The sequence below is a fragment of the Vanessa atalanta genome, chromosome 11, assembly GCF_905147765.1.
Source record: "Vanessa atalanta chromosome 11, ilVanAtal1.2, whole genome shotgun sequence".
Taxonomy (NCBI): Eukaryota; Metazoa; Arthropoda; class Insecta; order Lepidoptera; family Nymphalidae; genus Vanessa; species Vanessa atalanta.
Window position 1 is genome coordinate 1,361,601 of NC_061881.1, and position 26,369 is coordinate 1,387,969.

At 31.3% G+C, this 26,369-nt stretch overlaps 1 protein-coding gene across 2 annotated transcripts; it reads right to left on the reverse strand.

Moving 5' to 3' along the window:
* Positions 1 to 4,930: 4,930 nt before the first annotated feature.
* Positions 4,931 to 20,119, reverse strand: LOC125067376 (putative transporter svop-1). Of its 2 annotated transcripts, none has more exons than XM_047675936.1 (12): positions 19,554 to 20,119; positions 16,439 to 16,542; positions 15,985 to 16,146; positions 15,669 to 15,831; positions 15,236 to 15,357; positions 14,139 to 14,371; positions 13,627 to 13,793; positions 12,200 to 12,308; positions 11,091 to 11,278; positions 10,063 to 10,161; positions 6,604 to 6,731; positions 4,931 to 5,050 (listed from the first exon to the last, which is right to left on the reverse strand). In XM_047675936.1, exons 2-12 carry the CDS (start codon positions 16,536 to 16,538, stop codon positions 4,992 to 4,994), a joined length of 1,530 nt encoding a protein of 509 aa, XP_047531892.1. In that variant the 5' UTR covers positions 16,539 to 16,542; positions 19,554 to 20,119; the 3' UTR covers positions 4,931 to 4,991. The 2 variants fall into 2 exon arrangements, with proteins under 2 accessions (XP_047531892.1, XP_047531893.1); XM_047675937.1 differs by having other exon boundaries at positions 15,985 to 16,089; positions 19,554 to 20,118.
* Between the last annotated feature and the right edge of the window lie 6,250 nt (positions 20,120 to 26,369).

Sequence of the window (26,369 nt, forward strand, 5' to 3'; positions counted from 1 at the left end):
TTTATCTAAAATATACCCTTTGCATTCAATCTCCCGAAACCGAACATATTAAATACTCAATCGATCAAATAATAGCGGAGCATGGTTAGTCAGTCACGGTCAGATTTTAATCCAATCAAGAATATTTAGGCCCAAGTAAAATGTCACGATGGGTCTTAAAAATAATTTAATGAAGGATACTTTTAAATGAGTCGTCAATAGATAGTTATGAATCGTTCGATGATTTTAGTGGTGCTATAGAGAATGAGGACATAAGTTTGGATGTGTAAACATTCGAATAAGAATAAACTGTTCTGAATACTACCTGAACAAAGTAAATACTTGGTTATTATTTTTCAATTTTGTCAAATTTTTTTTATTTAAAAATCAATCCTTTAAATCAAATGTAAATAACTTCACTTTTTAAGTTAGTTAAAAACAAATAAATAGATAACAATAAAGTCTTTAATTATGTGACTATTTATTTTGCTACCAAGTTAATGTACGCGTTAATTTGACGAATATATTTGGTAATATGTCATTAAAAGTAATTACGTTTGTGTAAAGATCATTTTCATTTAATAAATAAATAAAGATTGATGATTTGGGAAGGCGTACTTAATTCAGATAAGATTACATTAGGAGCCTCTAAAATTTCCCACTGCTGGGCTAAGGCCTCCTCTCCCTTCGAGGAGAAGGTTTGGAGCATATTCCACCACGCTGCTCCAATGCGGGTTGGTGGAATACAAATGTGCCAGAATTTCGTTGAAATTAGACACATGCAGGTTTCCTCACGATGTTTTCCTTCACCGCCGAGCACGAGATGAATTATAAACACAGATTTATCTCTATCTGTCATCACCGATTTGAAATTTGAAAGAAGAAGTCAACAATGTTTAAATAATTACCCCTGTTTTAAAATCACTATTAAGTTTATAAGTAATCAAACACAATGAGATTTAGACATAGATGATTATAATACTTTTTATTAATTTGATATATACCTAACGACCCTATATAAATATTTATTGTGAAATCCTTTAATTATTAAAGGTTCGACCTCTTAGAATTGAAACACGTGCGGTCCGCACAGTTACGGTTGCGTTAGCAAACTCGTGTCGATAACTCGCGAGACGTTGTTTTTTGCTTGTGATTTGCTGTCTGCCTTTCTTAACCAAGATCCAATAAAAAAACAATGGGAAATTAGGCTAGCTTTTTATTTTATAAACAAAATTTGCTGTTGAAATATGAACCAGCCAAATAAAGCAATCAGCGACGCAAGGAGATAGTATGTTTGAGTCTGTTCTGTTACCAAGGTGCATTCTTACAAATATCTAAATAAGGCAAATGGATTCCCATATTTACTCCCTAAACCTAAATACGAAACTGTGATTAAATGCACATTTTAGATTAAAATGTTACAGAGAACTGGCTTCATAACATAAATTCGGTACTACGGAAATATTATATATGGATAGTATAAAAGCGGAGATATGACATACATTTGACTTTATTTTTTACCAATGTCACTTTGACAGATAATCCCTCACACAGACAACCACGCGAACGTATTTACGCCAACACACATTAACATTTCCATTTAATGGCTGTCGAGTCATGAGGATTTTGGTGATAATCCTGAACCACAACATAAATTCATACTGAGGCTATAATTATTCTTCTTAATAAGTCTTTTTTATTAGTAAATTTTTTATCAATTATTCAATTTTTCAATTTTTTTAATTGTATTGTTCTTTTTTGTATATACCAACTGGACGAAGATTCGCCGATGTCACGTGCCATGAAGAAAACATGAAGAAGATCGATCGGCACGGTCAAGGTTTCTTAGTCTTTTTGTGTTAACTTATTTTATAAATGTTACGTGTTTTTTATGTGTTTTGAGTAATCCTCAAAACTGTAGTCGAAAAGCCCAAAAATCGTGTCTTTGATTTTCCGTGGAGTTTCCTGATGAAACACCCACGGAGGGACACAAAATAACGGAATAAAAGTTATTACGTGTCTAATAAAAAATATTAAAAAACTATAACATTTTGTAAATAGAATAGGTATCTTTAAAAGATGTAAATAACAAAATATATTTTCGTTTGTTACTCAGTGACTTACTTAACATTTATGACTGTAGATATCTGGAAGCTAGGTAGATTGCAGCGGATAAGATGTATTTTCTTTGCTTGATTACCAACTATCTGCCCGCAAATTGTCTGAAGGTGGTTCAATGGTCATACTATCCAGTATATTTATTAATAATAAGTATATTCACTTTCATATTGATTATTTTGATAGATTAAACAAACATGATAAATAACGATAAATTTGTAACACAAAGTTGTTGTTCCGAAATCAATTCGAATTACGTTCTGCTATATTTAGATTCTGCATTTATTTTTAACATGTCCTATCATGGAATATAAATATGATTTGTTTATATAGATATAGATGTATTTATTGATTGTGTATCAAATGTTCGAAAAGAGTAACTTTTCTTACCATAAACTGGTGGTAGCTTTATTTTTAACATAGTTCTTTAAAATGACAATTCAAAAGTACTTGTAAAAGCCCCCTCCAATGAAGTACATTTTGATTTTGATTTTTTTGACTGATTTTGAATACTGTTCAGTGGAAAGATCTAAGCTTTTCAATTTACTCAGAGTCCGAAGTTAATACTGACTGATTCATCATCGCCGAGCGTAAATTATTAAAGTTAGGGCCTTAAAATTTGCTAAGTAGGATCGTTTAATTGAGTAGACACCCACTAAGGAAGGAATTTTGGAAATTCTACCCCTAAGGAGGTGAAATAGGGGTTGAAAGCTTCGTAATTTTTTAAGTTGAAATGACAAGTTGAATGACATGAAACTATTTTTGGAATACTGAATAAAAATAAATAGATACGTATTTAAGCGTTTCTGCATATTCTTATCCTTAGGGGTGTAATAGAGGTTGACATTTCTTAAATAGGTATATAACGCTTTCTTTTTTGTAATATTATTTGGCATATTGCTATTTTGTGACCATGGAAATAGTATGGTAATGGTACCAGCAAGGCAGCACCAACAACATGCAATGTCAGAGATTAGAGTCAGCATATGAGTCAAAAGAGTGACCACAATATTCTAAACAATGGGTGAAAAATATTGCCACTATAAGTATATAAATATTAAAACATACTTTAAAACACTCAAGTGTGACGAACCTTTGGAAAATAAGATGTTATGTTCTTTGAGCCTGGCTACACTGGTGCACACACCCTACAAACTGGAACGCAACAATACTATAAAAAGTATAGCTGTTTGGAGGTAGAACATGTGAGTCGAGCTTGCACAATGCACTTTCACTAAGTAAAAGATAAAATCCATTGTGAGTATGAGTATGAGATTTATGTCAAGTTGGAAATGGATACCGTATGTAGACCCTCAATTAATGTAAGGATTCTAAATCAAATTGTCCCTTGAAATGATTAGCACAGAAGTGTACACAAGCTCGCTGTCAGACAACCAATACTTGTCAATTGCTCTAGTCAACTTCTTCTTCACGACACTGCTCGTACACAATGGACTTCTTGAGTTACGACTTAAGATACGACGGAAAGTAATAAATCTATACTAATATTTTAAATATGAAAGTCGTCTGTACGTCTATTACTCTTTCACGGAAACCATTGAACCGAATTACTAGTACTGTTAATGCCTAACAGCTGACGTCCAAGCCCTAAAACGCGAGCGAAACTGCGGGCGACAACTAGTTATATTTACTTTATTAACGTAATTATATTTAGATATTGATTGTATTTAAATATAAATTATTTCGATTACTATCAATTTCGTTGTTTCAAATCAATAGTCGTTCCGCGATAAGGAGCCATTCATTTATTACGTAAGACTATTTTCTATAAAATATATTATACATATATTAATATATTCATTATATTCTTTATATATATTTCTATTATAAGAAAAAATAAGAACAGGCCGCAATGTTTAATATTTATTACGTAATAATCTAATGGAAAAAATGAATACACGTTTAGTTTATTTTAATGTTTGTTTCAAAGAATCATTTTTTTGGAAATTTTTATTCGTTATTATAAAGGTACTAATAATCTTTATTTTTAGGTCCACCCGTTGCCATGGAAATAGAAATATCGTTTTATACCTATCCGAACGAACCCCCATTAAGAAAACATAAGACATGGTCGACCTAAATTCCCCCCCCCCCCCCTTAATTTTCGTACGTATCACGTACGAAAATGAATGGCCCCAACCAATAAAAACTTATCAACATTTTTTTCAATGTTAATACAAACGCGTAATGGTTGTGCACATTTTATTTTTATAAAACATAAAATCTTAAGATCTAAATTCTATATACAATGTTATTTAAAGCTATGTATAAATTAATCTATTTGTCTCCATAATTTAATTTATTCGCATAACAAATTATTAACTACAGGACAATATTTGGTTATATATAAAAAGTATATTGATATCATTTTAATACAACATTATTCTGTAATTTTTCGTACAATGTATTAGACCAATTAATAATAATTACATTTGAATAAATAACACGCAATAAAACACATAAAGAGAAATAACTCGTAGCTTTGGTGTGGTGGAAATTATAATTTAAAAATAAGAGTTTCCTTCTGTATTTTAGAACAAAGTTCTCTTACGCGGCTCAAACAGTAGAGTGAACTGACCGAAGCCGGCACGTAAAGAAAAAGCGTTAAAGGCAACCAAGCGTCACTTTCTATTAGGGATGGTTTTGTATAACATTATGTAACCTTTCCTTTTTAATTCACACTTTTTAATAACAATTTTATTTCTCGTCGTTTAATTATTCGTAAACATGTTATATAAATTAATACAGAATATAGTGTGACAAAAGCATCTTCTTTCCCACCGTGTGTTACACATTCCTATTTTTTTTTTAATACTCCTAACGATAACAGGCAGTCATCAGTTATATTTAAAAAAGGTTTTATTCCAGACACGTCACTGCTCGTTGCTCGCTGGTTTGTCTTTGGGTAGAAGGAAACTGAGGCCGGCGCAAACTGAAAATAAACGAAATATTATAATTAAATAATAATATAGCTAGATTAAATCATAAAGAGGCACGTACGAATTAGATGAAAATGTTGTGTTGTATGAATAACTATCAAATCTCTGTAAACGTCCTGCCTTTATATCTGTATACTAATTCTCATGGAGATGTGTTAAGCGGTATATTAACTTGGTGATAGGGGTTTATTAGTATAATAGTAACAGCCTGTAAATTTGCCACTGCTGGCCTAAGGCCTCCTCTCCCTTTTCCCTTAGGAGAAGGTTAGGAGCATATTCAACCACGCTGCTCCAATGCGGGTTGGTTAATTCACATGTAGCAGAAATTCGTTGGAATTAAACACATGCAGGTTTCCTTACTATGTTTTCCTTCACCGCTGAACACGAGATAAATTAAAAACACAAAATAAGCACATGAAAATTCAGTGGCGCTTGCCTGGGTTTGAACCTGCAATCATCGGTTAAGATGCACGCTTTCTAATCACTGAGCCATCTCGGCTCATTAGGTAGGACTTCGTTCAAGCCTAATAAACAAAATCAATATACTTAATTACATCTTGTCCCTGTTTCATTCTGTTTGTATATCACATCTATTGAACTCAAATACTCATAGCTAAATATTCACTCAACACACACCTCAAACGGGTGCAATTTATTAATAAAGAAAATGATATGATATAAATATAATATATTATATAATATATTTATATAATACCCCTATTGCAATAGGAATAATGTAATTTTCTACCAGTATTTTATTTTTAAATTGGATATAAATTTCGCAAAATGGTATTAAATTTAAATCTAACAGGGGTAGTACCTCGATCAATGTCCGTCGTGCCTTCTCTATCGCACGTGACATTGACGAAATAATCTGTGCCTTCTATATATATATATATATATATATATATACATATATATATTTATATGTGTGTTATTGTATTATAATGCATATTGTACAAATATATTAGTTATCTGCGCTCCTATATATAAACTTTAGTTGTGTCAAATTTCAAACTCGTCATTTGAGAAAGAAAATCGACCGACCTAATAAAAAAAATATCGAATAATGAAAATCTTACTACGGGGTCAAATTTGTTACATCATTACATCGACAGAATAAATATTTTCTAAATCAATGAGTGAACAATACTGGAAACAATATTCATTAGGCTTAATTAATTAATAAATATTATAATTTCAATTTTAATGCGATTTTTTTTTCTTCCTGGAAATAATTACAGTGTTATTGTAATTATTGTATTAATTTATTAGAGGAGATTTATTATATTTCGAGGTCAAAGGCCTTAATCAGGATCTGATTATTCTAACCTAGATTAATAATTGAACTTGAACTAATTTCATAATTGGTATATTCTGATTGTGGATTTCTCCGGTAAGGTTATCTTTTCATTTTTTTTATTTGTACATGTAAAATTTATGTATCGCCGTATGTTGATTTTTCCCAGTTTACAAGTAAGATACGAAATATTCTTATTGATTTCCCTTTTATATTTTGAATTTTAAATTATTATTTATTACTTACGGAAGAGAAGAGCAGAGAAGACATAGAATATAATTGTGCATGCTCCAGCGAAGAAGATTCCAGTAACATTGGCGCCAATTACGGATCCCATTCGTCCAAACATCATAACTGCTCCGACTGCTGTTGCCCTGGTAACGAAATCAAGATATTTTTAGAAAACGTCAGATTTGAACACAGCCAATGTAGTCTGTTCTCGCCTCTCCATAAGTTTTGTCTTGTGTTGTAATTGGAAAGTGTAAATGGCAATATTAATTTATATCGATCATCGGAAATTGTCATATACATATTTTTACCGTTAGTATCTACTGTTAAAGACAGGGAACATAATGAACTTTGCCGATTCATAAATTCAAATCATTCGTAAAAAAATACATTGGTAAAGAAGGCATATTATTCAATACAAGATTATATAGATTATAAAAAGCGTGGAGCTAATATTTGTTGACCCCCAGGCAGGATGTGTTACATATAAATATTGTATTTAACTAACATGACTTTGTATTTTTAAATGTTTAAAAAGAGTAACTACTGAGCTTCTTGCCGGTTCTTCGCGGTAGAATCTGCACTCCGAACCGGTGTTAACTTATACTCATATAGCTTGTTAAATGACGATTCAAAAGTTCTTGTAAAAAAGAATACTAATGGTGTCCATTAAGAATAGTCAATTATCTACCATAAAATAAGATACACACAAAAAAACAACATATTTGGTGATCACCATAAAAAAATTTTAAAGAACAACATACATCTCCTAACATGAGTAAGTACTCTTATGGTCTTAACCACCTCGTCAGTCTAGTAACGAGCTTATAAGGCAACAGATTCTGAAGCCTTGAGTTCAAATACTGGGTCGACAGAATAAGTACTAACAATAGCATTCTGAACTTGGAAATTGGACGGTAAACCACGCCTCGGATTATAATCGTAAGTCATTCCGGTTGTGCCGTCCCATCACATCATAAGAGTCAAGGAATATAGAGGACACTTGTGTTTGCAATCACCCTTGTTATGATTAGCCTCTGTATCCTGTGTAGGATACACACATCTAAAGGGCATACTCGTCATTATTACAATCAAGTGTAAGCCTAAACATTTACTAGATCGATCTTTCATTACGTTGAAGTAATCAGTTTATGAAGTTATGTATGTAGCTGACTTTGAAATTACAAGCTATCATAAAGTGAAAGTTCCAAAGCAAATTCAAAGATTAGTAGATTTTGCGTGAAACTGGGAAAAAACATTAAATAAAACTCTTTAGTACGATAAGATAACTCGACATTTTCCACCCATGAACAATAAACAACGGAATTTTTTCCTTTTGTTATTTAGTTAAAGTAAAACTGAGATTTAATTTATCAGTAACATAAAAAAAAACTATTTGCGATAAAATCTTCGTTGAATGCGCAAGTCAACGAACAATAATGATTCTTCTCAGATGTGAGTTACTTTTTTGATAACCAATGAGTGAACGGTGTAACGCTTCTAAATTGAATCAAGTTTTTGACTCCGATATATTTATATTGTTATAATTACGTATTTATGTACATTTTTATTAAAAATAATATGTAAAGGAAAAAATGAAACTAGATCAGTGGCCGATATTACTACGTCCTAAGATACAGGGGTCCTAAGAACAGAGCCTCTTTGATGCATGTAATGTATACGAATAAAAACATTAAAAATATTTCCAAGACTTTTAATTTTTCATAATGTACAGAAAACACGTTGTACAGGTATGTATCGACTTAAAACGATTTTATTTTCATCCAACCCAGTTGATACTCAGCTGAATTATTAAGCCTTTTACACATGCGTAAAAGTTACAGAAAAAAAAAATCAGCAGCAGAGAGCCACGATGCCACATGGCCTATTGCGAAATTGACTTTAACGTTACCGAAAATGTATTTCCGCGAAACTTCAATACAAACATAAATTGTGTTAATTATATTCAAATGCTTGTATTGTTGTTGTAGACTACTTTAAAATATACAAATAACAATATATAACCCGGTCTTTCCCGAGATGTGTATCTTTACAATCATAATAGCATGTTATAAATCATGTTAACTACTTTAATCTACGTACGTAAACAACTGTTCTCGGTTTTATTGAATAATATTTAAAGAAAATATTAACATGGTCATTTCAAGTGCAAAATTTATTCCATATTAATTCTATATGGTACTTAGAACACGCGCACAATTGAGTACTGTTGAATTTTCGTGTGGTTAATTTGTGTTTATAATTCATCTCGTGCTCAGTGTAGGGAAACATCGTGAGGAAACCTGCATATATATTTATGAGTGTGCCACCATCCCGCACTGGAGCAGAGTGGACAAATAAATTCCAAATTTATGAGCCAGCTGACACAAGTACCAGTACCTTACTTGGTTTTGGTTTTTAAATTTCCTCCTAAAAAGAAGCTGAGGTCTTAGCCCTACAGTATGATAATTTCAAGCTATTACTTTTCATTTTTTTTTGTAATAACGATGTTTTATTTTGTTTTTTGTTTATGTGAAATTACTATAATTTTTCTGTCACATTTGCTTTTTATACACCGATTGCTATTTTTTTCTTAATTTGATGATGAAGTAATTTAATTTTACAAACCATATTTTCTTATAAATTATAAATATTCAGCTAAACTAGCTGGCTAAGATGATTCGAAAAAAATTACCGTTGATTTTTACTTGGCGGAGGCGTATTTTCTTGGTTCCCAAGATGGGAGGTGGGCGGCAATTTTTTTACCACTTCCACCACCACCCATTTCTATGGGCCGGTGGAAACCATTTACTATTAGGTGGCTATTTTCCAATCCACTTATCTTATAAAAAATTGTCATCATTTTGTTTAAAAATTTTAATACTCTGGCGTTTAGTCTTCAATTTTAAATAACATGAAATAAACTATTTATACTTACATTAAACGTCGCGTGGTGGTGTTTTATAATTAAAAACAACGTCACACCTACCGTGTTTACCTTCACTGTGTAAAATATTCGGGCTTTCCCAGTTAACTACGTAAATTAAATATTTGCTGAATATTACGACTGAGATAACATCGTTACACATGAGAATAATAAATATATCATGTGTAGTGTTATTAAGGTTCTGTAATCCTTATTTTGAAAGCGATTTTGCGGCATTACATGATCTTAATCTAGCAAGTTAATTTTATTCCAATATTTTTGCTATATTTTCTTTAGTGAAATGACTAGTGTAGGACGTTTGGGTTTGGCATTTGATACCTAAGGATTTCTTTGACATTTTTATTTGTTTAATTCTCTGATTAATCATATGGACTTTGATTAATCGTCTATTGATTTGATAAACTCATTTTTATCAGTGTTAAAACTAGCAGCACACAACAGCTAATTTGTATCAAGTATATGTTGTAAAATATTAATATTTCACCCAAATTAGTTTAATTGTGTAAGGTATGGGTATAAATTTAAGTTACCTTAAGCTGGTAGGGAAGAGCTGAACGGAGTAAGCCGTTAATGGACCGATTCCGAGTGCGGTTATTTGCAGAGCTGACATTGAAATTCCGGCGATTATCCTAAAAAGATACATTTATTAATTTTGTAGACAATACTGACGTAAGCATTATTATTTTTTTTAATAATTCTATGATTCCCTTTTATTAGAAGTGAGCACGACTGAGGTATAGTCAGGATTATATTGTCATTACAAAAAAATGAAAAAAAAAAAAATTCATTGCTGTAGAGACAGATAAAATATTTTATTTCATACATTCAAAATATTTGAAATACATTTTTTAGTATAAAATCGCAACGATGACTATGATCACCTTGATTCTATTGCCCATATATATTAATTAACACTGAAATAAATATGAACCATTCTCTACACTGTAAATGTTTAAAAGCGCAGGAAATGCTAATGTAATTATGTATTTTCTACCTGAAATTACACTGGCTCATTCATGTTATGTGTAGCGGCACAGCAATACAAAGTAATTTTCATTTGGCAACACTATATATACATATGTACCAGCTCGTCTATATAACTATATAGACGGACACAAAAAGTTCCTACCATAAGAACTCAAATCAGCTTCTGTAACAACTCACTTCGTATCTCACGAGTTAAATATAGAAAGCCGATAAACGATAATGCGCTATTTTGATGCATATATTAAATGTTATCAAAATTATAATTTTTAATTATAATTTAGCGTAACACGTTTTAATACTAAACCATTATGTTCTGCGTTGTTTCGAGTTTGTTGTTACAGAATAGGTCTTTTGAGCATCGTGAGAATACATTTATTAGAAATGCTCTTTGGATAATTATTGCGTTTAGTTAGTTGTAGACTATTGCCTTATCCGTGGTCGTACAAGGAAACTCACGCCGCGTTGCTAGTCGACCATTGCACGTCTATGATCTCCTGGTACATCGTGCTAGATCTTAGTAACACTCGAATTAGCCTGTTTGAGAATGGATATAATAGCAATTCATAATCACCTGTTAGTTGTCATAGCAGATACGAGACAAGTGGCACTGGCAAGAACGAACATGCCAATCAGGGATGTTCTCTTTGCGAGAGGGCTGAGGCTGATCAGCATCACGAGTGTGCCATAAATCAGTGACGTCACAACGGTGACCTCGAACGTTGCAAATGATATCTCATCTACACACTCATCTGATGATGTCTGAAAGTGAAATAGTTATTTTATAAATATATCGGTTTTATTAAGATATGAATTATTTACATAGAGAACACCATAAGTATTTTCGAATACTAATTAAAAATAGGTACTGTCAACATAACCGAGCGGAATGGAAGCAAGAATGCTAGCAACATTGAATTGCTTGATGGTTCTGTGCGAAAATGAACCAGCTATCCCGTCACCAGCGGTGTTTCCACATAACAATAATTTAATTTAATTTTTATTTATGCGTGAAACTTTTTTGGGAGTGTTAAAAAGAGGTTTTAAGAAAGAGGAGTGTGACATTTTTATTTGCAATATTATAAAATTCTTGTTATGGTCCGCTGCTTCACTCGCGTTGTACTGGATGGTCGAAACGTTTTAGGCATAATAAAGTAACCTAGACCTCTTCGGGTTCGCAGTTTGCTTCATACCAAATTAAAAAAAAAAAGATTCAGTGGTTTGGTCGTGAACGAGTAACAGACAGTTACTCGTAACACTTTCGTATTTATTATATTAGTATAGAAGTATACTTTTTCAAAAATAGTTAAATGGCATGCTATGCATACTATGGCATGCAACCAGGTTCAAAACTTTGCTAATTGTGCGGGTTATATTATACTGCACACACTTGTGTGCTCAAACAGCACTTTCTATTCCATCCCTCTCACAATCCTATGTTTAAAAGAGTTCAGACAGACAACCCACGGAATTACTTTAATTAAAAATATATATATATATATAAAAAAATATGTACTCGGAACATTGAGTCGACATAACCTTTTTGACTTTCCACAAATATCTTCATAATACTCTAAAATCAGAGTAATCGTATAAAAGTAGATCTGTTGACAAAATTCATTTCGAAATTCAATTTTTTTTTTGACTAAACAAAGCATAAACAATGAATTAGTATAGAATTACCAAATTTTCTGGTTGGTTCATCAGCGTGCATATCGTGACCGGTTCGTTGGAGGAATGCGTCATCATTTTGTTTATTGTATCCGGAGCGAACAAAAACAATCCGTTTAATCTGAAATGTATTATGAAAAACGGTCATTGAACGTAAAAAATAATTAAATTTCAAATTGAAATGCTTTCGATGATTCATTTGTTATTGTAAGTCAAAGATAACATTTGAATTCTTAACATTTAGGTGTAACGAATAAGTTGTTTACTTCTGGAGAACGTTTTAAGAGGAGTTTGATATTTAAATGCGACTTTACAAAAATTGACAATGAGGCCCGCATTGGTGATGAACAAGTTCGTAATTATCTTAAATTGTCTATCAAAGTGTCATAAAAATCCATTTCTCAAACAACATAATAGTCGACCCTAAATAACAACTTCAATAACGACTAGTGGTTCGCCCGCGAAACTTCGAGTTTATTCAAGAGATTTTTTAGAATTTTCGAAACCTATAACAGGTTTTATTTTGATTTAATTGTAAACTGCAAATCATTCAGATGAATGATTTTATAATGTAGATACATTATAAAATCTTATTTAAATGAAAATTGTAATGGCAAATAGTATACATTAGTTCATTTAGAATTGGAGTTTGTCGATAACAATTTACTTTAATCTTGTTTACGTTTTTCATTTTTTTTCTTCTATATCTGAACTCTAAAAAGCTCTCTAACCTCTAATCGAACATTAAAGAGGACTTTTGCAATCAATAGTCCTCTTTAATTTTCTGCACACCTACGGCCGGAGCTCTTCTAACTGAGACATAATGATTATTTATGTGCAGCTATCGTCCCATAATCTCTGGGACAACGGCTAAGCTCGGCTTCATTATTAATATAAGAGATATGGAAATGGAGATGGAATTAACTTTGAACCAAACTGAATGTAAGACAATAATAATTATAAAAATTGATTCACAAATAAAACAGATAATGCACCGAGATAAGAAAAAATAAACATATATTTAACATGAATTATGAAAGTTGCAATCGAATTGAAGAAATAAAATCCGCAGTTAATACTCCTAAACAATTAAATAGATTACTAACAAAAGTAATTAATTACAATGATTATATATTTATGTATTTTTTTAAACAAAATAGGTGGTCATTACCGCCCAAAGATATAGGCAATTAGCACGATAAATAATCTTAACCAGTCCATATATCGTCACTTTCAACCTGGGGAACTAAGATATTATCTCGCATGTGCCTACACTGGCTCACTCACCCTTAAACCATAACCCAACAATACAAAGTATTGCTGTTATTGCGATAGAATTATACGATTAATTAGTGATGCCTACACAGACGGGCTAGCTTAAACCTTACCAACCAGTGTATGTTTGATATTTTTATCGTTACAGTTAATATATTACTCACAACGAAAATAACCCAAACATTAGGAAGCCTGTCAAGGCTAACCATTTGACATGAGGTGGCCGTAGCAGTGCGAATGCGGAGTTCTTCATAATGCCCTCACCGAGCTCGCAGTTACCATGACTACAGGATTTCTCGCTATCCTCTGCTGAGAACTTCAGAGATGTGACCTAAAGAATAAATATCTATTATTGTTATATTTTAAATAAATATTTTTAATACTTTAACAGGAAATTACATTTAATAAATTAAAAAAAAATACTTATTTTTAATACCATATGATTTAAATGTATTGCCAGTATATAAATAAAATTTGATGTATTAATATTGCGAATTATTTTATACGGTATAAAAAAGAAGTCATCCTCGTAATATTTTATTAATTCGATTTATAAAGACTATAGTAAATGTGGTATAATAATTATTATATAGGTATGTACGCCACCTGCATCCTGCTAACAACAAACATTATATAATACGAATATAATTAATTAATTGTTTATTTTAATACATACACAATAATTATCCTTTGGCTGACCACTGTTAGAGGCATAAATGTGCTGCAAGACGTCTAATGCCTTCTTATCCTTGCCTCTTGTCATAAGAAACTTGGGGCTTTCTTTGGCCTGCGTGAGCCACAGCGCCGCAAGGATTAAGGGCGCGACGTACGTCGCAGTCAGAACTCTCCATGGACGCAGCTTTAGGGGACTGTTCCACCAATCGTAAGAGAGAACGCCCCAAGCGAAAACTGTAAACGATATAGTTATATTTAATAATTTCACCGGATATAAATTCATATGACAATTAAAAACATTACTCAACTCATCTCATAGGATCTTCATTTTATTATTTTCTAACTTATTGTATGATTAACTTAAACGACTTAAAATTAAATATCCAATACATTAATCTACATTTATATATTGGATATTTTATTATTTCAATAATAAAAACCTTCTTTACGTGTATATTTAATTGAACTCGTTCTAAACGGATCTATTTCAATAAAAAAAAATATATTGAGGTGGGTTCCTGAACGGCTTAAACTGATCTCGCTATGTAGCGCTGTGATCGGAAAGTAAATAAAATTCGTATTCAAACTGGACGAACAGAACGGGCTACTCGTATATAGTATAACAATTAAAAAATCAAAATTTAAATATACTTTATTCAAGTAGGCTTTTACAAGCACTATTGAATCGTCATTTTACAAACTATACTGTATAAATGAAGCTACCACCGTTTCGGAATGTAGATTCTACCGAGAGGAATCGGCAAGAAAATCAGTAGTTACTCTTTTTCAACATGTTAAAATACAACAAGTCAACAAGTAATAGCTCCAAGCCTTTCTATTATCTATATAATTCTGTATCGAATAATATGTTTTTTTAATAACGTTTTTTTTTAGTTGATATTATCTTAATTTTGCATTTATGAATCGGCAAAGTTAAAAATATCTGCGGAATTTTATTATAGAAACGGATACCTTGCCCCAAGAAGGATTTATGGATACAAAGAATATGGCGGAATGTATTCAAACGAATACATGACGTTTACCTTAAACTATTTATAATTAATTACAAGCTACTTAAAGTAAAAAAGAAATACTCACTAGGACATAACGATGCAACAAGCATAAGAGAAGCGTTACATATTAGGACAGCGAGATCTCGTCGTTTTTTTGGCATTAACTCTCCAACGTACGCGAATCCAAGTGACGACGGACAGGATAGACTAAAAAGGTCAAAATTATAATTATTTTCGATTCAATATAAAAATACAATTCAAATAAAAATATTGTAAACGACTTAAAGTATGTTTTCATAGCAAAAACTCAACATAAACTCTTTTTATAGCTGTAAAAATATAAAAAAATATTAAAGTAGTTACAATCAATATGGTATATAAGAAGTTACAATATGGTATATAAGGAACTTATAGCAGAAAAATACTTTTGATGGATGGATGGATGAATGAAAAAAAAAATGGATGATTTTTGTTTTTCATGGGTGATTCTAGTAAGCTATACAAAACTTTCGACTTACAAAAGCGAACCGAGGAACTTGCATAAAGCAAAACTGAGTAGGCTCGGCATGAACGCAGCAATTAAACCAATTATCCCGGATATAGCAGTAGAGAACAACAGAACTGGTTTCCTCCCAAAGGTGTCAGCAGCTCGGCCCCAAAATGGTGCGGTTATTATAACACCTGGATTGTTTTAAAAGTTCTGATTTATAATATAACAAAATAAAATATATGTATTTATAATCATATTCATATAAATATTTTATATATCAATGCTTTTTTACTGAATCATTTTAGAGAAAAGGTTAAAGTTTATAAACTAATTTCAGTTATTACCTATATTTGGAATTGACGTCATAATCCCTCGCATGCTATTCGACAAGTCAAGGTCACAAGCTGCAGCTGGTAGGATAAAAGAGCATCCAACCATTTCCAGTATAGCTGCACCAAGAATTGCTACCATAAGAGCACAATGAAATACTTGATATCTTCCAGCGCCTGTAGAAAAATTATAGTAATTGAAAAGAAACTAAAATTTGCTCTTTAAATTGTAACAGGTGGTATTAATGCTCATATAAATCCCCTCGTTTTATTACTCGTTAAATTTTAACTACACCATTTATTTTTACACAAGCCATTGTTCCTACGCCTAAGCTCTTAAAGAGTAAGTAAACATACAGTACACTTAGAATTTATAGATACATCATTCAGTTTTAAATTCATAATATATTATTACTTAGTCTTCTACATTATTCAGATTTTTTGCTTTCAGATATTAAAACAGGCTTACCACAAAGGTCTAACGCTCTCTCCAAGTCAACTTCCATGTCTACATTTAAGCTGTGTATAATATCTTTGTGCAAAGACAGTGATTTTTTCTCGCTTTTCATTTTCCTGTAAAGATATGTCCATTATAATACATGATTGTATATAACTTTCAATATTGTTACTTTTTCGGTAAATCTTAAGTGTATTTAAAAATAATAATCGAGTTTTTTTATAGTTTTATATATAATTCCGCTTGTTAATATGATACGACATAACTAACATTATAAATTCAAATGTACCTAAGTTTTTTGTTTGGTTTTAAATTGATAATCATGTAATTTACCATACACGTGGTCAGGGGAAATCGGAACGCACAGAAAAGGACATACTCCTCCTATATTTCTCACCTTCATCTTAGACTATTTATTTATAATAAATAACTAGAAAATCTCAAGATATTATACATATAGTTACATTAAATAGATTTTCATTCGACTCAGCCTAAGATGAATTACAAATACAAATTATTAAATCCGGGAGCTCGTAATCAGTTCGTAGAAAATAATTATTACTCTCGATAATAATTTAGTGAGTATTACTGTCTACAAATTCTATTATTCCAGAAGCGTACACTCATTTATTCATAAAGATTAATTAATAATAATAATAATTTAAACGCATTATTAATCATCATAGATTTATGTAGAGAATCAGACGATTCGGATTTTGTTCATTTTTTCTCATTCACTATAACTGTAAACAAAAAAAAACAAAAGTGACATATGAATTGTTTAGTAAACCGATAACTATATTGTTTACTGGCATTCGGCATAGAAATTACAGATTAACACTTAACAACGTAGACTCGAGTTTCATTCCATCTTTACGTCGATAAGTCATTCTAATACTGACATTATTTCACCATTCAAATATCAAAACGATTGTGTCCAACCTCACATTTCTTTTCATCATTTTTGCGATCGACTTCTTCATTGCATTCATGTTAATACAACATCTACACAATTTAATTCAGGAATTACGTATATAAATTAGTAATAATAATAACATATTTACCGTCCATGTTGATATTGGAAGACGACTATACAAATTAAACACTACAAAACTGATGTCTTCATCGTAATGTATCTTGTGAACGTTTACCATTACATTACATCGTATTCGAAAAAGAACCGCACTTTATTTACAGAATAAGTAAGCAAATAAAATGATTTTTGCAAATCAATCAGTTGTTGTGGTTTTGTATCAATATACTTTTTCTGTTATAGGTTGAAATCGTTACTGTAATGTCAATTTTGTAATAGAATACATATTACATAATAAATGTATGTTCAACATATGAAACAGAATTTTATAATCTACTACTATAATGAATGAAGTTCCTTCATTTCCCAGTAAATACTCAGGTTCAGCTTAGTTATTTTTCTACTGTTTTTTGATCAAGGTATGAACCTAAACCGCCATAATTCAAAAATAATTCAATTTTTACTTATACTTATATATGACTTTTAGATGTGTGTGTAACAATTAATATAGTCGATGTATGTGTATTTTAAAGAAGTTTATTTACAAAATTTTATCAAAAAAAAATACTAGATCACCGATTCCGAGATTTTTCAGTGGTTAGAACGCGTGCATCTTAACCTACGATTGTGGGTTTAAACCCAGATAAGCACCGCTAAAATTTCAAGTGCTTAATTTTAGTCTATAATTTATCTCATTCTCGGTGGTGAACACATCGTGCGAAAACCTGCATGTTTATACCACCACATATAAAATGTACCACCCAACTTCCCTAGGGTGCAATAAGCACTTACAGTGTCAATTTCTATGAGCGGTGGTGAACACTTACCATCATTAAAATATATATTATTTGAGTATATTTTGTGAAATCAATCAGTTTGTAAGTATATTATGTTAATAACATAATATTATTATTATTATTTGTATATAGTTGGCTGTATACTACAGCCAACCATATACAAACAGATACTACACACGTGAGTGTGTATGAGTGTATGGTCAACACTTGTTGTTATGGGTGTTAAAGACACATTCTGACATTTCAAGTCCGTCTCCTGAAGTAATTTCTAGCTGATAACCTTTACAGGCAACGGAGCATGAATGTACAATTTTAGCCTGAAAACTGCTGTTGGTTTTCAGATGATTACGTAAAACCAACAACGTTTTTTTTTTTTAATTTATATTTATCAGTCCCCCTGATAGTAATTGGTAGTGTAGTCCAAACGCGAAGACGGCCAATACTGTCAGGGAGAATGAACTGCACTAGGCGCCCTCACCATGCCAAGAGATGCTTAAGAGAGTAACATCTTGGATTCAAAAAAGTTAAAATTTACTAAATCATTCGAAAACTAATTTACATAAATACAAGAAATTGGATTTAGGTAATTAAAAGACACGACTCCGAGACACGAAACCACAAGGTTTTTTTTTTTTATATCCAGTCTCACTCGGGGCAATATAAGGTTTTTAAGGATACATTTATTCATTCAAATCTGTTCAGACTCTTAAAAGTTATGATGGAATAAATAAACTGACACACATACATTACACAGAAAACATGACGCTTCTTTTTTGAGCAACCGTGAATAGGACCGATTTGTATTGACTAGATAAAATTCTTTAGAAATTGACTTTAATTTCCTGCATGTAGATTTTATTAGATACGAAATTAATTTCAAATAATACACTTTCAATAAGACATAAATTACACGAAACAACATTATATAAATACTGTGTTGAACTTTGTTATAAGTACACAGGAATAGTTTTCATACCGATGTTCGTTCGCATTTGTTATTTTAAATAGAAAAATATATTTAATAGTATCACTCAATTCTATATTACATAATATATATTCAATCAATAAATATTTAATTCAATTATAAATGATGTATTTCTGTGTAATCTTTGTCTTATGGATTAAATGTTGAAATAAGAAATCATACAATCGTACCTGTAAGTATAGATATTATTCTTATTTCGAATAAGATGTTTTCAATGAGAACTATCTGAAAACCCAATCAATTTTCCTTAAAATTGAAATAATATTAACTAAATAACTCATTATATATATATATTAATAAACAAACTCTTACCTAAAACTAAATTAAAGTAGACGTCGCCGATATCTCACGAATCCTAATTTTTATTACTTACACGAATGTTTTTTTTTTCACAATCACAGTAAACAGTACTTATACTGACCAGAGCTAATAATATTCTGCTCATAAACTGTTCCTGGACTTCTCTTATCAACCCCTTTGAATAAGATAGCACAACGCACTTAGTATCTTATCCCTTAATTATATAATTGAACAACAAAAAAGTACTTAGGGTTGACTAATTACAAAATAACTGAGTAATGTTTATGTTTCTTAAATTGACGACTTGAATCAACAAATAAGTAACAGGATGAAAATGCATATTGCGGATTCGATTCGAAATCAGCTCCAGATTTTCTGTGTTTAATTCATATTCATAATCTGTGCAGTTCGTAGAAGGTCAGATGAATTTTTTCCAGTTTGATATTTTAACCTACGTTTGAAGCAGCGGCTCGAACGAAAAAGTCTAAACCCGGCTGTAGAACAGGCCACTTTCTAACACTTTCAGAGACGATACAATGGACACAATAACTAATAATAATAGTTATGACGACTTTAGACGTCTACTGTCCAAGAAAGTGTAAATAATAAAACTGCTACATAGTATACTTGTACTCTGATCTATTGGAAGTAATTACTTTAAAGCAAAACAAAACATTTATCTCATAAACATTACAAATATTTTAACAACGAATAATGACTCCGACGTGTTCTATATCTAAGGTTAATTTTTTAATTGATTCATATTTACAACGTACATAATATAATCGTAAAATAACGTCGCGACGATTGTTTATTAACAACAATATATCAATTTTCTACCGATACGAAGCTTCCACGCTACAATTTAGTATCAATATTAATAACTATTGTCCGTGCATCGAACCTTGTTTCTCAAGTGTTTTAATTTATTTGTCGTATTTGCATTATGTACTTTGAAACCAGAAGCTCATTTGATGGTAGCACTTTGTAAAAGCTTGCCTGAGAAGTATCACCCAATTATCACATTCATGTATATATTGCATTCATGTGTATATCCAATATTTAGTGTGTATAGTGTTCTGGTTAGAAGGGAAAGTGAGCTAACTACAGGCAAAAGGGATATGACGTCTTAATTTCTAAGGTTGGTAGCATTGGTGATGTTAAGGATGAACTATACTAACAGCGCCAGTGTCTATTGCAAGGTATCAAAGGGCCCAGATGTCTACAAAATCTACAACAATATTATAATTGAGAAAGTAACTTTGTCTATCTGACTGTCTTTCTTTCTGTCTGTCTGTTAGTTTATTGCAGCCAAACGACTGAACAGAATTTAAAATGAAGCAAGCTTGTACCCCAAGACATCGATTTTTCTTATACCAAACACCTGACGACTAACGCTTAAAACGCTTGCTAAGCTGCGGTCGGCAACTAGTAAACAATAAAAAAAAAAAAATTTTTATCTCAAGGTGCGTAACGCTTCCTAATGTCACGCTGCTAGGTAGAGGCCTAATCTTTTTCAAAAGGAGTCTTAAGGTGAAGGTTTGTAATGGTTACACGACGTTTTTCTAATATCGGCGAATATACATCTACCAGAATTTTCTAACATACACGCAAGTTTTCCGATGTTTGTTCTCGACACTGAGAAAGAGATGATTCACAATTTAATTATGCTTGCTCAGACCTGTAACCTTCGGTAAGAAATTACGTATTCTATCTAAAGTGTTATCTGGGCAAAATATTATATTTTTACTTAATGGCTTTGTGCAAGCCCACCTAGGAAGGTACCACCCACTCATCAGATATTCTACCGCCAAACAGCAGTACTCAGTTTTGTTGTGTTCCGGTTTGAATGGTGAGTGAGCCAGTGTAACTACAGACACAAGGGACATAACATCTTAATTCCCAAGGTTGGAGGCGCATTGGCGATGAAAGAAATGCTTAATATTTCTTATACCGCCATTGTCTATGGGCGATGGTGACCACTTACATCATCAGGTGGCCCATTGGTTCGTCCGCCAACCAATATCATAAAAAATTAAAAAATAAATTAAGAAAGTGATGCATTTTCTATCATTAAAAACTGTTCGTGAATAATTTGTCTATATTAATTTGAGTGAAGTAAAATGTGTAAATGTATCCCATTCATTTGAATAAATAACAACATACATAGGTACGTCATTTTAATTTTAATTAAATTTACTTATATAATTTAATTTCAGGTTCAATTATTTTGTAATTATTCAAATTTTAGTGAATACTTCAACAAATACCTTGTTATTCTTTTAGAATTCTAGAAATAAACGTATCATAAGGTAAATATACGCCTATCTCGACCCCCCAATGATTAAATCTCCTCACAAATAGACAGCGCAAACATCTCGAGAGCGAACTATTCTTATCAGTAGAATTCACGGAAGATTTTGCATACAGCTTTTGTTGTTTACTCATTACCATTATAATGATCTCTATATTTGTGTATTTTTAAATAGTACAGTAAAAATATCTAGAAATTCTATTAATATAATAAGGTTTTAAATAAAACTTACAAAATTACAATTAAAGTAATACTTATTACTAAAAAAATCGAAAACGTATAATTTATACCTTTGATGATCTGATAAATTGGAATTAAAAAAAAAAACAAAACGAATGTCAAAATAAAAAAAAACAATTTTAATGATTTATGGTTTTAATAATTTTTACAACTAGTCAATACCTATTTTTCTTGAAAAATTAATTCAATCCGCCTCACTTAATGTTGTATGTAGTATCGTGTATGACTTCGACTTATGGTGACACTCCTGTCAACATAACTTCGTACTGGCAATCAAAATTTAAATTTAATTTAAATATTTTAAAGAAGAAAAAATTAAAAAATTATATCGGCAATGTTCCAATGTGAAATATCAAAATAGATAGTCATGATTGAAATAGTTTATAATTAAGGAAAACAAATAAATAAATATGAAGTAAAATAAACAAAAATATAGTCCAGCGCCAATAAAAAATATTGTAACCGTATATATTTTAACACTTTAAATTGGCTGCTAGTTCGATCAAGCAAAAACTAATGGTTCGATTTGGATGAAACTTTTTCTGTTTAAATTGACAAATGGCGAATTTATCCAACTTAAATGAATCGACATAGAAATATAATCGTAGCTTCACAGAAAAGTAGCGGATCAATACGAAATCAGGACGGTAAATAAACGCGGACAAGACCTCGGACAATTCTAAAATATAAAATACCAAACGTCAAGATAACTATAATGATTAGTTACATTAAGGATAATGGGAATATTCTCTCATGTTCAAACTTGTTTAGCGTATTCGTAATAATACAGAGAACAAATATTTGATGACGTCACGACTCTGGGAAAGGCCAGACTTTTACACGTGGTAAGGTGTATCTACGAAGCGCAAACGTACTATACTGATATCTTTAAATCAGATGCTCGCGATAAAATAAAACTCTTAATGGCTCGAAATTTAAACCTATCCTGGATTCAAATCGAGATGCAGTTTTATAATTATGAGCTAGCAATTAAAACATGGAGGCGTACGAGTAAAACATTAACAATAACATTATAATACAAATAATAATTGATATTAACTCGCAGATTATACAAATTCTTCCTTAAATAAATGTTTTGGTCCTTAAAATGACATTAAAAAACATAACAATAACAGTTTGCTTCGCAAACATTGTCAGGTGATAAGAGACTATTAATATTTTTCGCCTTTCTATTAACGCACCTTGGGGATGAGACCGAATCAAATGCCGTGACTGCAATGGTGCGATCCCTTATGTTTACCGTATATATTATATACGCTTGTGTGTCATTGCAATTCTACATTTTATAACGTTTATCTATGATTTGGTCGCCTGCGAAAGTTAAATCTCAATTTAATAAGAATCAGTGTTTTCTTAATTAATGTATTTTTTGCCCTTAAACTTACGTTTTATATACAGTAATTTTCATTTAGATTATTGGATTTTGTAAATAAAAAAGAAAGAATATAACACTAGTACTATAAAAGAGAATAAATAGTTTTTATGCTTTCAAGTAAATACAGGATTTTTAAATGCGACCTATGTCACAACAGTAGCAATGTATGATTAAAAAAAATCATCAATGACCTGATGAATGTCACCGGTAGAATACTGATAAAATATATTCACACAAAGCGTCAAAACTACATAACCGTCTGTTTATAATATTCACTTGATACGTCTTAAGCTTATATATATCAACATATAGGAGACATAGTATGTTATTCTTTGCCAGATATAAAAGATTTATAAAACGCATAGAATTGGTATTTGTTGTGAATTTACAGCTATGGGCCATTAGGCTGAACTAAATGCGGCCTTTGTTATACTTAATGAGTTTTGAATGTTGACTGTTTTGAATACCGCAATTCTACTGCACATAATAGACAACACATGAATCTTAACCAAAAATGGCATTGGTTATTAATTTGGTGATAGGGTTTCGTGCAAGTCCGCCTGGGTAGGCACATAGTATTGTTATGTTCCGGTTTGAAGGGCGAGTGAGCCATACAGGCACAAGGGACATATCTTAGTTCTCAAGATTGGCAGTGTATTGGCGATTTAAGGAATGGTTTCTTTACAGCACCAATGTCTACTTGATGGTGTATGATACTTTAATAAAGGTCCAGATCTTCTCCCTAACAAGAGAAGTCTTTACCCAGGAGTGGGACACACACATTATGTACACAGGCCTTTGAAGTAATGAATATATAAACAAAATCGATTTTAAATCATTTTAGTTGATGTTCGAGTTAAGCAATTAAAATAAAAGTCATTAAGATGTTTAGAAAATAACAGAAGCAGAGTTCAGTTTGGCTGTGTTTGCACTTTGAAAGCAAGTAGATACATAAAACTACATTTGAACTCTTATGCCATCCCATTATTATTTAAGTTCTTCATAGACACGAGCTATTTATAAAACGAAATAGAATAGAAAAACTGATAAAGATCGACTTGTATTAAATTGTTTCAGATAGATTTTTCGACCATTTTGTATTATCATACTAATCTTATTTAAATTAATTAATTAGATTAACTTACCGCTTACAGTCCACGATTAATTTAGGAAGTGTCTCCTGTCCGTTTTTTTTAATACTGCCGTAACACACCGTTCTATGTGTAACCATAAAAGTTATAAAGCTATAAATATTGTTAATCTTACAATAACATCACGGTACTTCCGCGTAGTATCTAAATTATTAGTTAAAGTTTCATCGAGACTAATTTCTCACACGACTTGATTCACATTATGAGTTTTGTTCAGACTCTTTTTTTATTTTAGTTAATTTATTACAAGAATTAATAACATTAAGTGCTTAAATATATATAAATATGAATTAAAAATAGTTACTGTATAAATATTGACCGCGTGGAATGGTGGCAAGAGAGCTAGCAGCATTTCCCCGTTGAATTGCAATTCCGATCCTCTGGGCTAAAAACGAACCAGCCCTCCTGTCACCAGTGGAGTCAATAAGGCGATAGGCTCTTTTGGTATACAACATAAGGTGATCTACCATTAAACGACAATATTTTGTATGTACGTGTTGCGACGTAATGTGTGGCTGACACCTTGTAATTATCTTAATTTGAAACTATTGTTGTAATATAGTGCCAATGGAAGGTTCCTATAGGTAACCCACCTAGGGTTACATTACTAATCATTTTTTGAATCATTTCATCTTCACACTTCTCGTACACTTTACAAATTAGTTTATTAACCTTTTTTGTTATATTATATTTATCAAAAATTAGGGAATCATTTCTAAGAGTTCATTCATTTTATTGATTCAAACGCTAGCATGACTAAATTGTTTTTTTAATCGAAACTTTATTCTTTACACCGCCGCCTGCACTACCAACCTTACAGATGCATGTACAGGCACGGGGGCCTTCCCTTGTGCCTGTAGTTACAGATGTTTACTCACCCTTAGAACCGGAACACAACTATATAAGTGATAAAACAGAAAAAGGGGGGTAGAATATTTTTTCGGCTATCATTAAACTTAGTTTGCTAGTTTGAGTCTAATCTTGCTACTGGATTTTAAATTAGCCATGCATATGTTTCACTTTGAGTTCTGGTAAATGATACATTATTAAAATTATTATTTTAAACTTAGCCTATTAAAAAATTGATATCTCATGCCATAAAACATTGATAAATAAGCAATATTACTCAATACAGGTTTATATTAAAGATAAAAAACGTGAACTTTTAGTATTTATTGATTTTAGGCACGACCTATAAAAACTTAATTATTCTTGACAGATTCTGTAATTGAAATGTTAGAAAGAGTAACTACTGTCGACAGTTCTTCTCGGTAGAATCTACTTTCCGAACCGGTGTTAACTTTACATTGAATTCAAAATTAACATGACGATTCAAACGTGCTTTTATGAGCCTACTTGAATAAAGAATATTTTATTTTTATTTTGATAATAAGACCTAGAATTAGGCAATATTTTATTCAATAAAACCATGTCCTCCATCGTAGCTTCGTATTATAAGAATCACTTATATATTCATTAAATAAGCAGTTTATAGAACTGAAAATTATTGCGTCAATTTTCCAATCACACCCAGTTTCATTTTAAGAGCCTCGTTTACACTAATATACATTGAAAGGAAAAAAGGAACGTATGGAATCTGATTTTTCTATGTAACCAAAATAGTTGATATAGGTGGATGTCATATATTCGTTTATCGGTTTAACACAAGTTAGTGAGACAAATTTTAAGATCATAAAAGTGTTATAATACGGAACCAATTATTCAAA

Bases quoted from the DNA above. Each gene is read 5' to 3' on its own strand.
- LOC125067376 (XM_047675936.1), bottom strand. From the start codon at position 16,538: ATGAAAAGCGAGAAAAAATCACTGTCTTTGCACAAAGATATTATACAC. The intron at 16,147-16,438 runs GTAAGCCTGTTT...ATTTTTCTACAG, and splicing joins GAGAGCGTTAGACCTTTGTG to GCGCTGGAAGATATCAAGTA. The intron at 12,309-13,626 runs GTGAGTAATATA...AATACATTTCAG, and splicing joins ATGTTTGGGTTATTTTCGTT to ATTAAACGGATTGTTTTTGT.